Raw genomic sequence first — 14,323 nt, forward strand, 5'->3', positions numbered from 1 at the left:
CATTTTTTCCCTTTCTCTCTCTAACTCCTCTATCTACCTTATTTCTCTCTCAACCAAAAACATAAATAATACTTATCAACCAAATAGATGATCAATTTAAAATAAAATGGCATTCACAAGCTGAAAAAGAAAAACTAATCATCTAACTTCATACATATGGCGTCGTGGACATCCATAGTTGAGGATGAACCTGTTTGTGCGATGAACCTGTTTGTGCGATTGAATTCATACCTATGGCGTCGTGGCCATCGATTGTTGACCACCTAATGAAGATAAACCTGCTTGTGTGATTGAATTCATACCTCTGTCATTGTGGCCATCGATTGTTGAGGGTCGAATTGTTCCCATTGATACTTTAACTCGTTCCTTTTCTTCCTTTTTGGCTCCTGTGGACTCTTTGTCTCTGATGTGTAGAATCTCCAGGGCAGTAATCCTTCTCGATTGTTCCAATTCTTCAGCAATGGGTTGACGAAGGCGAAAACGTAAACCTATTTGATCTGCATAACTCTGTGAGGCTACTTCGTAAGAATCGTCGTTACAAGCACGTCCATCAGATATCTCATTTCTCTATTTATTTACTCTCATACCCCAATTTGACATTGGTGGGGGATTATCTAATTGTTACATTGTTTGAGCAGTGAGAATTTACTCTTCTTAGGGCCTGTTTAAACCAGTTAAAACTGGATAATGGTTATTTGGTGTATGCTTGAGAAAATGAAAATAAACTTCATATAGCATTTTATATTTCTAAATTCATCATTCAGAATAAAGTAAAGAGGCTCATTTGGTGTTTAGCTCATATGCAAGAAAGTTTAAATGTTTTAGATGATGAACTGATTGATATGTAAGAAAGTTTAAATTTTTTAGATGATGAGACGACAGATGATTAGTTTTTATTTTCCAGCTTGTGAATGGCATTTCATTTTAAATTGATCATCTATTTAGTTGACAAATATTATTTCTGTTTTCAGTAGAAAGAGAAATAAGCTAGAGAGAGGAGTTAGAGAGAGAAAGGGAAAGGGGAAGAAGGAAGAAGGAAAATGAGGGTATTGAAGTAATTTCATATTAGGTAGTCAAATTTTGACTTTTTTGACCGGTCAAAATACTGATGTGGCGTGTTGACTTCGAGTTGACTAGTCATTTGTACCTGCTATACACCAAAGTGGGAGGTCACCTATAAGTTCGTACATATTAGTGAGACAAATTGAAGGTTGTACACCAAAGTATGAAATGGAGCAAAGGTTGTATACCAAAGTATGAAATTGAGCAAAGATTGTACACCATTGATGAAATTTACCCATAGCAATCTTGTATTCGCTAGTGCTTCTTGTTGAAACACCTTTCCACATAATTTTGATTTGACAAAATTGTTTAAGTGTAAAATATTCTAAACACACTAAGTTTAAATGCTTTGATTTATTCCACTAATGTGTTTGTTCAATGTTGAGTTAAATTGTTTATAAGACACAAAGATTAAAAGGCCCAAAGCCCAATACGGAAGTCAAAGCCCAAGTCAAACAGTTTAAGGCAACTCGGCCCGCGTATGTCAAAACGCTGTCGTTATGTACAAAACGCAGCTCCGCAGAAGAAGGATCTAGAAGACCTTCGTGGAACAACTTCGGGACGAAGCTGCTGAGTTGATTCGACAAAGAGTACAAGACAGCAGCTGGCTAAGAACAACTTCCAGACAAAGTGTTTCCACTTTGGGTAAAGTTCAGAAGACACAGAATGCTGTCTAGTTGACCTTACAATAAATGGAGAGACATTCTGCCGAGCTGACCAAAAGCTGACCGAGGACAGAAGATACTCAAATCTGATTGGCCGAGAGCTCTGAGCAAGACAGGATGACAACGACAGGAAGCCGTTTCCCTCCAACGGTTATTTCAAAATTCGAAATGACCGATGCCTCAGACGTCTCTATAAATAGAGCCCTTCAGTTGCTTCATTCAACACAGAACTTGATCAAGCCATTACGCTGACCAAAATCCTACGCAAAGTTCTATAAGAAAAAAGCAAAGCAATCTTACACTAAATTTCATATCTTTTGTGTAAAAGTCTAGAGTGATTATTCAATCATCTAATGTGTCTTAGCAATCGTTGTTTAGGACAAACACTTATCATTTCTAGAGATTAGAAATGAGAGGCTGAGTACTCGGTTATAGTACTCAACGAGAGATTAGGATTGAGTAGAGGTATAGAGGAAGGTACTCTTGTTATACTCAGTTTCTAAGATTGTAGAAGGTTTGATGCTCTACCGTTAAAGAGCTCAGTAAAGAATTCAAAATCTCGAAACGTGTTCCGGGGACAGGACGTAGGCTTGGAGGCCGAACCTGGATAAATCTGCTGAGTAACACATTTCTAACCTTAAACTCCTTTATATATTTATTGCTTGCTTAAACAAAAACTGACCAAGTAAAGAGGTCAAGTTGAGTTGTGCGCATTGAATATCTGAGCTCAGGAATAGACTCTAAGTGCTATCTCCTGACTCAAGTAAAGAAACTGACCTAGTCACCAGTTGACTAAGCCAGTATCTTGATATTCACTCAGCGCCGCTGTTAAAACCTTTTTCTCACGAAAAAGAAGTCTGCCCTAACAAAAAAATTTTAAATAGTTCCTAACCCCCCTTTAGAACTATACTTGTAATATTATAAGGGACCAACACTTCTTAGCTTTAAGTATTTTGCCTTAGATTCGTATTTGGGGTTCTATTATATCATAGTTAGTGAAGTTAAATTTCAGTTGGATTAATGAGATTAGAAAGGAAAATGTCCATTATTGCTTAGGCAATAAAGAAATAATCATTGTCTACAGGTATTTCATAAGCCTTGATTTTGAGAAGCATGGAATGCTTTGTTGTAATGTTGCCGTTGAATTTGGTACATCTAGAATTATTGGTATGGTATGAATTATTGGTATGTTACTATGCTAAATATCTCTAGAAAATATATATGGTGATATGGAAAATTATATTTGTAGTACCTACACTAGCATTTTACACAAAGACATCTGATCAGTGCTTAATGGTTCTTATTTGGGGTGTTCAAAATTCTAACCAATCCAAGGATCCAACCCAATCCAACACCCAAATATCTAGTTTATTGGTTTATTTATTATATTGGATAGTTATAACCAAACCAATAGAAAAATTTCACATGGATAAAATAATTTAACCGGTTAATTAACCAATCCAAACTAAAAAAGCCCAACATTTTTAAAATATGCATCCAAAACTTTTTTTCTAACAATTACGGATCAAGGTAAGCTCAAACTAAAAAGACCAAAACAATACTACGTAAAGTCATGGAATTCAAAATAATTTTTTATTTTGTATTTATTTAGTTACTCGATGTTTAATGGGTAAATTACACCTATGGCCACTTTAGGGGTGTGTATCGGTATAAAACCGAATCGAACCGAACAAAAAAAAATCGAATACCGAAATGATCAAAATAATTCACACCGACACCGAACCGAATAATAGGTAAAACCGAACAAAAATATGCGGTTCAGTTCGGTTTAAACTGAACAAACCGGATTAAGTTAAAAATAAAAAATAAAAATTACTATATTTTCTCATTAAATTTACCTCAACAACAACAAAAGTTGAAATACTTTCAAAATATATATATTGGGTTCTTATCTCAACAATAATAAAAAAAAAAAATTAAACTTGTAAAATCAAGTATATGCGTGTATATATATAAAAGAATGTAAAATATATGTAATTAGGTCGGTTCGGTTTTTTGTACACTTTTTGTCAAACCGACCGAACCGAACACCAAAATAGACTTAAAATTAAAACCGATACCGAACCGAATTGTTAAAAAAACCGAACTGAAAAACCGAATTCAATCAGTTCGGTTCGGTATGCGGTTTAAACCATACCGATGCACACCCCTATGCCACTTAACTTTGCTCATTTTCACAATGTGGCCCCTAAACTTTAAAACATAACATAAAAGTCACTCAACTTTACGTTTTTTTACATTATGGCCATTAAACTTCAATCAATACCTCAAAATAAAAAATTCGAAGGATTAATAATAATCTAATAAACTTTAATTCTTCAAAAATTTCGTTTTGAGACTATTTAAACATTGTTTGGTTAGGAGAGAGAAAGCTACTTACATGACGATTTTGGAAAATAAAAAGTGTGGTTTCATAGTAAATATCATTCTAAACAACTCTAAAGCTAAATGGTTATACCGTGAAAATGAGTAAAGTTCAGTGGCCATGAGTGTAATTTACCCGATATTTAATTAGTGAATGATTAAATATTTAGCTATTGAAATATTTGATGTTTTTCGTATTTAATTAACATGATATTTAATTTTATGGTAATTAATAGATTAATTAAATATCTAATTTGATATTTAAACACAATTATTGATATTTAATTTGAATCACTTTACAAGAATACTTTACATTAATTTATAAGAAAAAAAGTAAACGATCCAGGAGCAAAATTTACAAGATTAGGAAGAAAAAAATATGAAAAATTAAATATAATAAAATTAAAATTGAAGATATTAAAAAATCAGATTTGATATTGATTGAAAGTAAATAAATTAAATTACTTAACCTAATTAAAATAATATGTAATGTGTTTGGTGAAATTAATTTATGGATTGGTGGTTAATAACCAATCCAAACCAAAACCAATCCAATCCAATTTTATAGAGTTTTTATGGATTGGATTGGTTATTTACAACCAATCCATGAATTCATTCTTTAATTGGATTGGTTAAGTTTTTTTATCCAATAACTATTGGATTGATCCATGAACACCCCTAGTTCTTATAAATACTCAAACTTGTCTAGACCAGTCTTAGACGTGTTTCATGTCTTGAAAGTTCTTTTAAACTTAGATTTATGTGCATTTTTGAAATTCTATATTACATATTTATGTTATACATCTACTTGCAACACTTTGTTAAACCTACATTACGTTTAAATTGTTTTTCATTTGATTGCTAGCATTAGTAGATGCATCAATTTGCTTAGTCTACTTAATATATGGTAAACGAACAAACTAAGTTTATGAGGAAATACAAATAGAAAAAGCAATTTTCTTATAGTGATTCAGAAATGAAATGGATTTAAAAAATAAAACTAAAACATATTTGATTTGACATCAGGAACGGAACATCAAGCCACGGTACAAGTGTGGGCTCACATTTGAATTTGTTAATGATGGAACCCCTCAAACTATTTGTAAACTCAAACAAATATTGTTGGATGACAGAGCTTTTATTGGACTGTTTAAGCTACGATATGATTACCCGGCCAATGGAGAATGGGTATACAGAGGGAAACGTGATGTATTACCTTGCATCGAATCAGAAAACATGAACCATGCGGTGTTGGTAATAGGATGGGGAAAGTTAAATTCTCAAGATAGTGAAGAGGTTTTTATTTTTTTAAATAGTGACGGATACACTTATGGATTTGAAGGGTATGGTTTTATGACCATGGACTGCCTATATAAGGCGATTCGTATGACACTCCCGGATGTTCAGGATGAGGTATATATTTTCTTATTGTGAAATTTAATTGAAATCGAGATTTTAACATATGGATTGAATTAATTTATTTTACATGGATTGAATTAATTCATTTTACATGCAACAAAAAGTGATAAGAATGAACCATCATCGTTATCCACCAGGAGAAAACATGTTAGTAAGAATTTTGTTGAACTAAATTATGAATTGTTTGTATTCAATTGTTAGAATAACTTTTTGTTTTCTAGGGCAAACTGGAGACAGATGGGAGAAGTTGAAAAAATGTATATGGATGAGTTAAACTTCTATTTCTTTTTATATATGTCACAAGAGAAGAGAATTAATGTATGTTTCTCTTTAGATCTCTGGAAGTAATGCAGCGATTGTAGCATACTATGCATATTAGTTATTTACTATTTCCATTTAAATCTGATAAGGGATAAAAGGGCAAAACAATGGATGATGTTGTTTGTAGTAAATTATTTTGCTATATCCATCAATTCATGAAAAACAATTAGGAATGATAGTTGGGAAGTTGCAACTTGATTCCAGATACGTACCTTGTCGATAACGTTGAAATTTTTTCTATAAGATGCAAAAATATCTCTAACGTTGATAGCAATTCTTTGAGATGAAATTGCACATAATTTGTCTTCATAGTGGTTCTAAAGAAAAATTCTCTTGGCAGGAGAGTTGCACGTAGTTTGCCTGCCATAAAAGCCAATGTTGCATTTTAATCTCCATAACATCAAACTTGGAATTGGAATATGGTAGTGAATATGATTTTAGTGGAAGAAAGGCCTTCTAAGATAGATTTGAGTCGAGCACTGTTTAATGCAGGAAATAATTTCTGACAGATGAGTTTTTCTAGCTTATATTATCCCATAAAGTAGGAGCCTCAGATTCTGTAGGGTTATGCCTTGTGAATTATTCACGACTTTGAATAGGACGTACCAGTTATATCTTTATTATTTGTGCATATTTGACTGGCGTGATGGTCATCCTTTTTGGTTATATTAATGCCAATTGTATATATTCTATTTAACTGTCTACACCTCTTCATGACTTATGATGTTATTACTTGTGGCAGAGTGGTTTGCCTTTATTGGTACACGAGCAGCCCCTAAAGCATCCTTAGTGCTAGATTGTAACCTTGTAACTTTCTAGTTGTTACATAAGACAAATTAGAAATTAAAAATAACAACCCATTAGAGTGGGTTGTTATTTCAAAATTATATAAAATGAAAAAAAATGGTAACACTCTCCTACCTCTCCATGCTTTTTCTCACAATTATTTAAAGAAAAAGGTTGTTACCAACTTTGGTAACACACCAACTTTAGTGATAAGGTCCATAGTGGTAATTTGTAACCAATTATTACAAAGTTACAATCAAATGCCTCCCACTAGGGATGCTCTAACCTACCAGGCTCACTATATGCAATTGCATTTAAGGAAACTGTTATTCTTCTAGAATGAAACCTAATGAAACCTATGAATGTGTCTACAATTGTGCAATTTTATTCCTAATGTAAAATTGGTTTTGCCTCAAGGATAAAACTAAGCAATTTTATTCCTAATATCTAAAATTGTACAATTTTATCCCTGAGGCAAAATCAATTTTATTCCTAACGTTGGCAAGTTGGATCAATTTCCGACATTATTATAAAATACATTTTATATAATACGATTAGTAATATAATCTATAAAATATTATTATATTTTACACAGAAAAGTATATCAATTATATAATTTATAAGTTATACAAAAAATAAAAATTATAGGTAGATAAATATAAGCTATAAATAAAACATAAGTATACATGCCATAGAAATGCATAATCATTATATAGATAAAAAAAATTTAAGAATTTACGTTGAAGATATGGATATGGAGGTGGAAATAGGGACTCTCGTGGGGTAAGTAGAGGTTTCCGTTCCCGCCCCCCATCCATACTTCTGGAGAATGTTTTAACCAGTTTCTGAAATTTAAAATATAAAATGTCAGATGTTTATCCAAAATGGCTTCTCATGTGACTTTAAATTTAAGATATTCAAATAAACTCACACAGCAACAAAGAAGCAATCTTTGACTTCACCACACCACATGGACCTAAATTTGGTTCTTTTGACTTTTCACCACACCACATAACCTAAAAAAAAATTGATCAAATCATCAACCGTTGGTTCTAAGTTTATTAAAATCCTAAAATAGAAATTAAAATCATCCCAAAGCTTGCTTAGATTTAATAAGACTACTGACAAAAGTCATTTTGCCCAGATCAATGTTAACACCAATGGTATCAACTTAGAACTTTTATCCAGATGAGTAAATGAATAGAATGCTGTTTCATATATAACTATTTCTTTTTGTCAATACACAAGTATACAAGCTAATTGTAAGCGCAAAAGGATCTAAAAAAATTGTTAGTAGTACAAGTATTGGTTACTGAAATTCTGCAATCTCAAACACTCTTGCACTTCCATCAATTGAAGCTGAAACTAGATAATCAAGATTAGCAGATACTGAGAGAGACTGAATGGCACCAGCATGCCCACTGAAACTTCTTATGCAATCACCCGAAAGGCTATCCCACAACCGTACTTTCCCATCTAGACATCCTGTGGCTATGTACCTTGAATTCCCCAGCCACGCCAAGCATGAAACTCCATCCTGCCCAAACCAGAGATGTTAGCGTCGTTACAACTTAAATATGTTATAGGTTCACCATTATTTTACAAGCATGTTCTGCTGTATCTGTGATATATGTTCCTTCATCTTCCTTTGCCTAGCATTTCTAGAGTAGGCACAACCAGCATAAAATGGCAAGTTCAATCTTGCACTTGGCACAATTTGTCCTTTTTAGACCTTATACTTTAATTATGGCGCATTTAGTCATTTTACTTCATTCTGACCCCTTTACTTCAATTGTGGCACATTCAGTCCATGTAACTGGCATAATTTATAAATTTGGTCACTGTGTGTCATAACCATGCCATCAAAGTAATCACACAACCACCATTCTAACGGCACGTTTATGACGTACAACCAAATTGAAGTTTAGGAATCAAACTGACAAATTTCACCAAGTACTGAATTTGACATAATTGAAGTTCGGGAAGCAAATTGACAAATTACAACAAATACAGAGACCAAATTCAAGCCTTGTTCCTCCTTTAGCCTAATGCCTTGGTTTTTCCTTTTGTCACCCAATGCAAAATGAAAATAAATCAGCAACCCTCTAACTATATGAAAAGCACTTGGTTTCTCTTATAGGAACAGTATATCCAAAACAAGAAGAAATGGGATGGATCCTCATACTCGCAAATAAGAACTACAAAACTGCCATATTAACCAATTTTAACTTTAGCAGACCATGCTATACTTTTATCAATATTAATGCAATAAGAAACCCAGGGGTAATATAACACTGAAATAATTCACCTCATGTTCGCATATGGAACGAGCTGATGAATGTTGCAGATCCCAGATGATAAGCTTCCGATCCATGCTCCCTGTTGCGGCCCAAGGGGTGCTACCATACAAGAGACAAACAAGGCAAAAGAAAACTGTAAGTCAACCAATCATAGAGCATGAGTTTTTTACCCACTAGTTTTTTCTTTCCCCCTTCTTTTCCAGTGGATTAAGAGCCATAATTCACCAAAAATGAGAAAGAAAATCCAAAAAATCAGATATAACTACCCTAACTTCAACTACACAGGGTTGACTCTTATATGTACCAATTATATTTCGCCTGCTTTACATACTGTCATCCAGTCAGCGAAGGCAACAGGACATTAGGGATTCTATGTTGTATGTATGGGAGTCAATAAAGTCTAACTCGAGAAAAGCTTTTAATTCATCCTCCCCTATCCGTCACCCTATTATATCCCTGGATGGGTATAAGCATAATAATTTTCTAACAGATCATACAAGTGCACGAACACATAAACATACGCAGAGAGCATACAAGAGCGAGCTAGATTTGGAGCCTACCTTGGTGCAAGCGCAACACATTCAACAGAATCTGAGTGAGAAACCAGAGAACTAACTACCTGTGGATGGCAAGAAGCATATTCATAACAATACTATGTTAGTAATCATCACACATCCACTAGATCAAATTGTATATGTAAAAAGTGTAACAAGCAGTAGTTTACTAATTTTGCCTAGGTGATTTATTCAGCATCTCAACAATGTTACAATAGAGAAAATAAGTCCAAAATTTACATCCAAACATCACAAGCAACCTCTGGAAGATTAAATAAGAGATCATCCAAATGTAAAAATCAACAAAAAGAAGTTATAATCTAAATGCTCACAAAAATATTAAGAATCATTCTATACCAAAGATAAAAGCTCACAAACATATTAATGGGAAAAAACTACACAGGCATACATGCAAGCATAAGAATATCCAACAGCTAAACTGCAATCTGAATATTAAGATTTGAACAAAGCACAAGGACACGCAGCAGTCATGATGTTAGGAAACGGACTGTTTTAGAGTCCTAACTCCTAAATGAGATTAGTATTCTGCCATTTCTTCAATTATTTTTTAGGAGTTATATTCCTCTTTTCTTTAATAGCTTTGTCCTAATAGAATTAGGAATCCTCTTTACTCTTAAAAGTCAGGAGTCAGTATTGAAGTAGTTAGTTCCTATCTATGATTTGCTTTCCTAGTTGTAGGAGGATTCAATTTTAATTCCAGTAATTAATTCCTAAAAAATGACTACTTGTAATTCTTATTTAAAGGGCAAGGCTATGGCTGTTCAATAAAAAGGCAAGAAATTTCCAACAAAGTAATTCTTGAGATCGTGGAGTTCACTCTTAATGAGCTCCAAACAATTCAGAGATCGCCAAGTTCTCTCTCAAGAAGCTCCTAATTGATTCAACAAGATAGGTAAGAGTAGGAAGACTCCTACACATTCTTTCCTAGAAGCTTATAGGGTACAAGGTCCCTTAACAAGATACCAAAGTTGTGTTCATAACACAAGAGACCAACCATCATACTATATTCATATATCACTAAATGGTAGATTCTATAATAGAAGATATTTGGTTGAAAGAAGTAGAATCTTCTTATATTAGGAAACGTTTAGCAGTCCATGATCAGCCTTTCAAGATGATCTTTCTTTCTATTGATAGAACTAGGTTCTCTTACTGATATTCATGGTAAGATCTGTAGTTGTATTTTTCCATTACTTTACACCATAAGTAAGAAAAGATTCAAGAGTTTACCATTAATGACAGTACAGACCAATCACACAGAAGAGAGACTCGAAACATTAGAAGGAAATAACACAAAGAACTGAGGCAATGACCAGCAGACAATGCTCTTGAAAACAAAACTTGATGGCATATAAAAATCAAAATAGAATGATTTTGAATGCAGTGAAGAACGAACCTTCCCAGTTGTTATGTTTACAACATGGACAGAACTGTCCTCAGAACCAGTAATGGCAAGAGTGGAATCTGAGCTCAGTGCCAAGCACGTTATTCCTGCGGTGTGATAAGGATGACCTACAAAGCAGAATCATTTGCCACCAATGTTAAATAAAACTGCAAAATAAAATAAAATCATCTATTTCATAAGAATTTCCAATATCAAAAGAATAAAAATACTATTATCTTAGGGTTTTTAACAATTTGCATATATCAACCTTCATAATTCATATAATATGTTTATGTTATAAATATCAAAGAGGAAAAATGAAAACTTTGATGGAAAAATTGACATTAAACGTGATTATAACATTGCCCTAGCCCCTAGGCCTAACTTTTATTTCTAATAATTATCTCCCTAAGACATGAAAAAGACAAATTCACAATTAGTAGTCAAATAAAACTCCAAGAACTAAAGCCCTTTCCCATCAAAACTTGAAGTCCTGATTGTCTACAGTAGTTTCCTTTTTTATCACCATCACAGAAACAAAATTTGCGTTAATAATTAGGTTGATGTTGTCGGACATGGTTTCAATCTCATAGACGTAGTAATGCAGGCCTCCCAACTGACCAACTAAAAAAAATTACCAACGAATAGCAAAATACAATTAAACTTAGAAGTAACTAGACTGAGAAATGTTAACCAAGAAAGCAAGAAGAACCAATATCAAGTCAATGGGAAAAACAAATGAAAACAGAAGCATATCAATAAAAAATTCTCATGATAAATAACTCTAGCACAAGAGAAGAGGTTTAAAATCTCATTGCAGTCTAGTAAGTTGCAAGTTTGTAAATACTAAAACACTAAATGAGCATCTTGTTCGAACAAGTTCTTGTATTTTTATTATTATTTTGTTATTTCATTTGTTAAGCCGACCACTTGAATATCTCCATTTTGCCAAGCACCCTATATAAAATGAGTGTATCTTTTTAATTTGAACATGATTTTATTTCTTTTATGAGTGTCCTGTCCAAGTTTGAAACTCTATTGTCTTTTATTTCTTTTAAATTTCAACGAAGTAAATCCAAAAAAAAAAAAAAAGTAAAGCTGGATTGAGAAAATACCTCTGACAACATGAACAATTTCTCCAGTCTTTGGATTCCATATTCTCAATGTTGCATCATCAGAACCAGTGCAGATTGTTTTGCCTAAAGCAGGTATGAAATATCAAATAAGTAAGAGAAGAATGTACCAGGGTTTTGTGTTAAAGTCCTCATAAAATTGCCAAACGAAAGTAGTTCCATACCATCAGGGGTAAAATCACCACATGCCACACTACTAGCATGTCCAGAGAACATATTAAGAAAGGCACCTTTATCAGCATTCCACATCCAGGCATTAGAGTCCTCGGAACCAGCCAATACCAGATGCCCTCTCGGATGCCATCTCACCCACTGAGAACACATAATCAATTCATAATCAATGCAATAATTCTTAATGAAAAAATAAAGGTAAAGTGCCACTAAGTATAGTTTGCAAGCTCTTGTACCAAAAAAAAAAAAAAAAAAATACAGTAGTCTACAAGCTCACCTCAATTCCACCTCCAGGATTATCAAATTCATATTTCAAGGTTCCAGATGGACCATCCCAAATTCGTACAACTCCATCCAACCCACCAGATGCAAGTAGCAGTCCATCACTACTGAAAGCTAAACTCGATATAGAATCTGTATGGCCTGTATAATAAATTCCAAGACGTTGGGCTTAATAAAATTTAAAGGAACCAGAGGATTAGAAGGCAGATATGCAGCATGAAATGGACACCAAGAAATAATGTTTCTAGAAATATAGAAAATAGAAATGTCGGGTGGAACACATAAACAATAAAGGATATATTTATGAATTTGAAATTACTTATAGATGTATTTACAAATTTTTATTTTTATATAAAATTAAAGCAAAATGAACATGCAGTGGCGTAAGTTCACTCATTCAATTCAACTATTATTCAAATATCATTAAGTGACTAACATATATCTTTTTAACAGCCATTTTATTTTGTTAACAATTTAACAACCAATAAATAACAAAATCATAATATATTACCATCAAGCATAAAAGGAATAAAAGCATAACCATAATAACAAGCTTAAGAGTTTATAAGTCGAAAATTTAATCGAATAGATGCATAATGTTAAATTGACCAAACACAATGAACCAGTTAATTTGTTAGTCTCCTAATTTTTATAAATTATAGAAACTTGAATTATAGCAGTTTTGAATCTGTTTCCAAAACTTGGAAACTCTTCAAATTCTAACTTTCCATGCTTCATAGGAAGGCAGTGTAACAAGTATCATGTTTAGCAGAAATAGCAAGGAAAAGACAGCTAAACCTTTGATTTCAGAAGCCCAATCTCCTTGACCCATCTTCCAAAGAAACCCCTTGTCATCCCCACCTCCAGTTGCCACAAGTTGAGGATCTGTCGGACTGCAAACAACGGTATAAAGTTCACCTGTAAACAAAGGGAAGACAAGATAATTATTTTCACTTGCAGTTGCAGCGATTCACAAAAATGCTCCTTAGATGCCATGATTTAGTCATTAAGCTAGCTCACATTCCCAACTCCCCAACCTCTTTTTAATTTCCAATAAAATAATGAATTTCTATTCAATTTGACAGCAAAAAAAATTTAACAAATGGTTAGACTTCAATTGGAGTATTCAACTAAAGAACTGATAGTAATCATTTCAGACAGAATATAGAGAATACAAAAGAATTGATTCACGAAACAAATATGTTCTTTCCGCAAACTTACCAGAATGGCCAGTGAATATGTGCATTGAATCATCAATTCCATCTGGAAATGGCAAGAAAATAACAAAAAGTAAATTATTTTATTATGAGCTAAAAAAAGCAAACTAATAACTTAAAATAATAAAATTGAATTGGAAGGAAAAACATACCGTCACTTTCACCATCTAAGCCAGTATCATCTTCCGCATCAGGAAGATCTGTGTGGAGAAAAAAGCAAATGAGGAAGCAGAAAATGGAGTAGATTTAGTTGTATATGTAATAAAGAGAAAGGGATGACCTTCTTCATCGATGGTAACTTCCTCCATAATATCAGATTCATCGATAAAGACCTCGCCTTGATCATCATCGTCTTCGTGGACTGGGTATGTACTATTCATAGCGCCACCCTCTTACTGCCCGTTTCGAAAAAGGCGAAGCAAAGGAAAGCAGCGGCTCTGGCAGTAAGAAGAGTGAGTTCCGGCGAGGCTTTGGGCACCTGAATAAGCAAAATCGAACATGACTAGGGTATTTATTTTTTGATGGTAAATTACAAAACTGACCCAATTGAGAGGCTTTTTTATATATTTAGATCCATTATAACACCTTTTACTACATTAGATACTTTTGAAGTTAACTTTTCT

The 14,323-nt window shown here is 33.3% G+C and overlaps 1 protein-coding gene across 1 annotated transcript; it reads right to left on the reverse strand.

Annotated features, from left to right (window-relative positions):
• Nucleotides 1-7,835: 7,835 nt before the first annotated feature.
• Nucleotides 7,836-14,194, reverse strand: LOC136201010 (uncharacterized). The gene is made up of 11 exons (XM_065991539.1): nt 13,981-14,194; nt 13,853-13,900; nt 13,705-13,746; nt 13,282-13,401; nt 12,479-12,624; nt 12,195-12,342; nt 12,013-12,096; nt 10,910-11,025; nt 9,499-9,557; nt 8,947-9,037; nt 7,836-8,175 (listed from the first exon to the last, which is right to left on the reverse strand). Exons 1-11 carry the CDS (start codon nt 14,078-14,080, stop codon nt 7,948-7,950), a joined length of 1,182 nt encoding a protein of 393 aa, XP_065847611.1. The 5' UTR covers nt 14,081-14,194; the 3' UTR covers nt 7,836-7,947.
• Between the last annotated feature and the right edge of the window lie 129 nt (nt 14,195-14,323).

Source organism: Euphorbia lathyris, chromosome 7 (assembly GCF_963576675.1).
Source record: "Euphorbia lathyris chromosome 7, ddEupLath1.1, whole genome shotgun sequence".
NCBI lineage: Eukaryota > Viridiplantae > Streptophyta > Magnoliopsida > Malpighiales > Euphorbiaceae > Euphorbia > Euphorbia lathyris.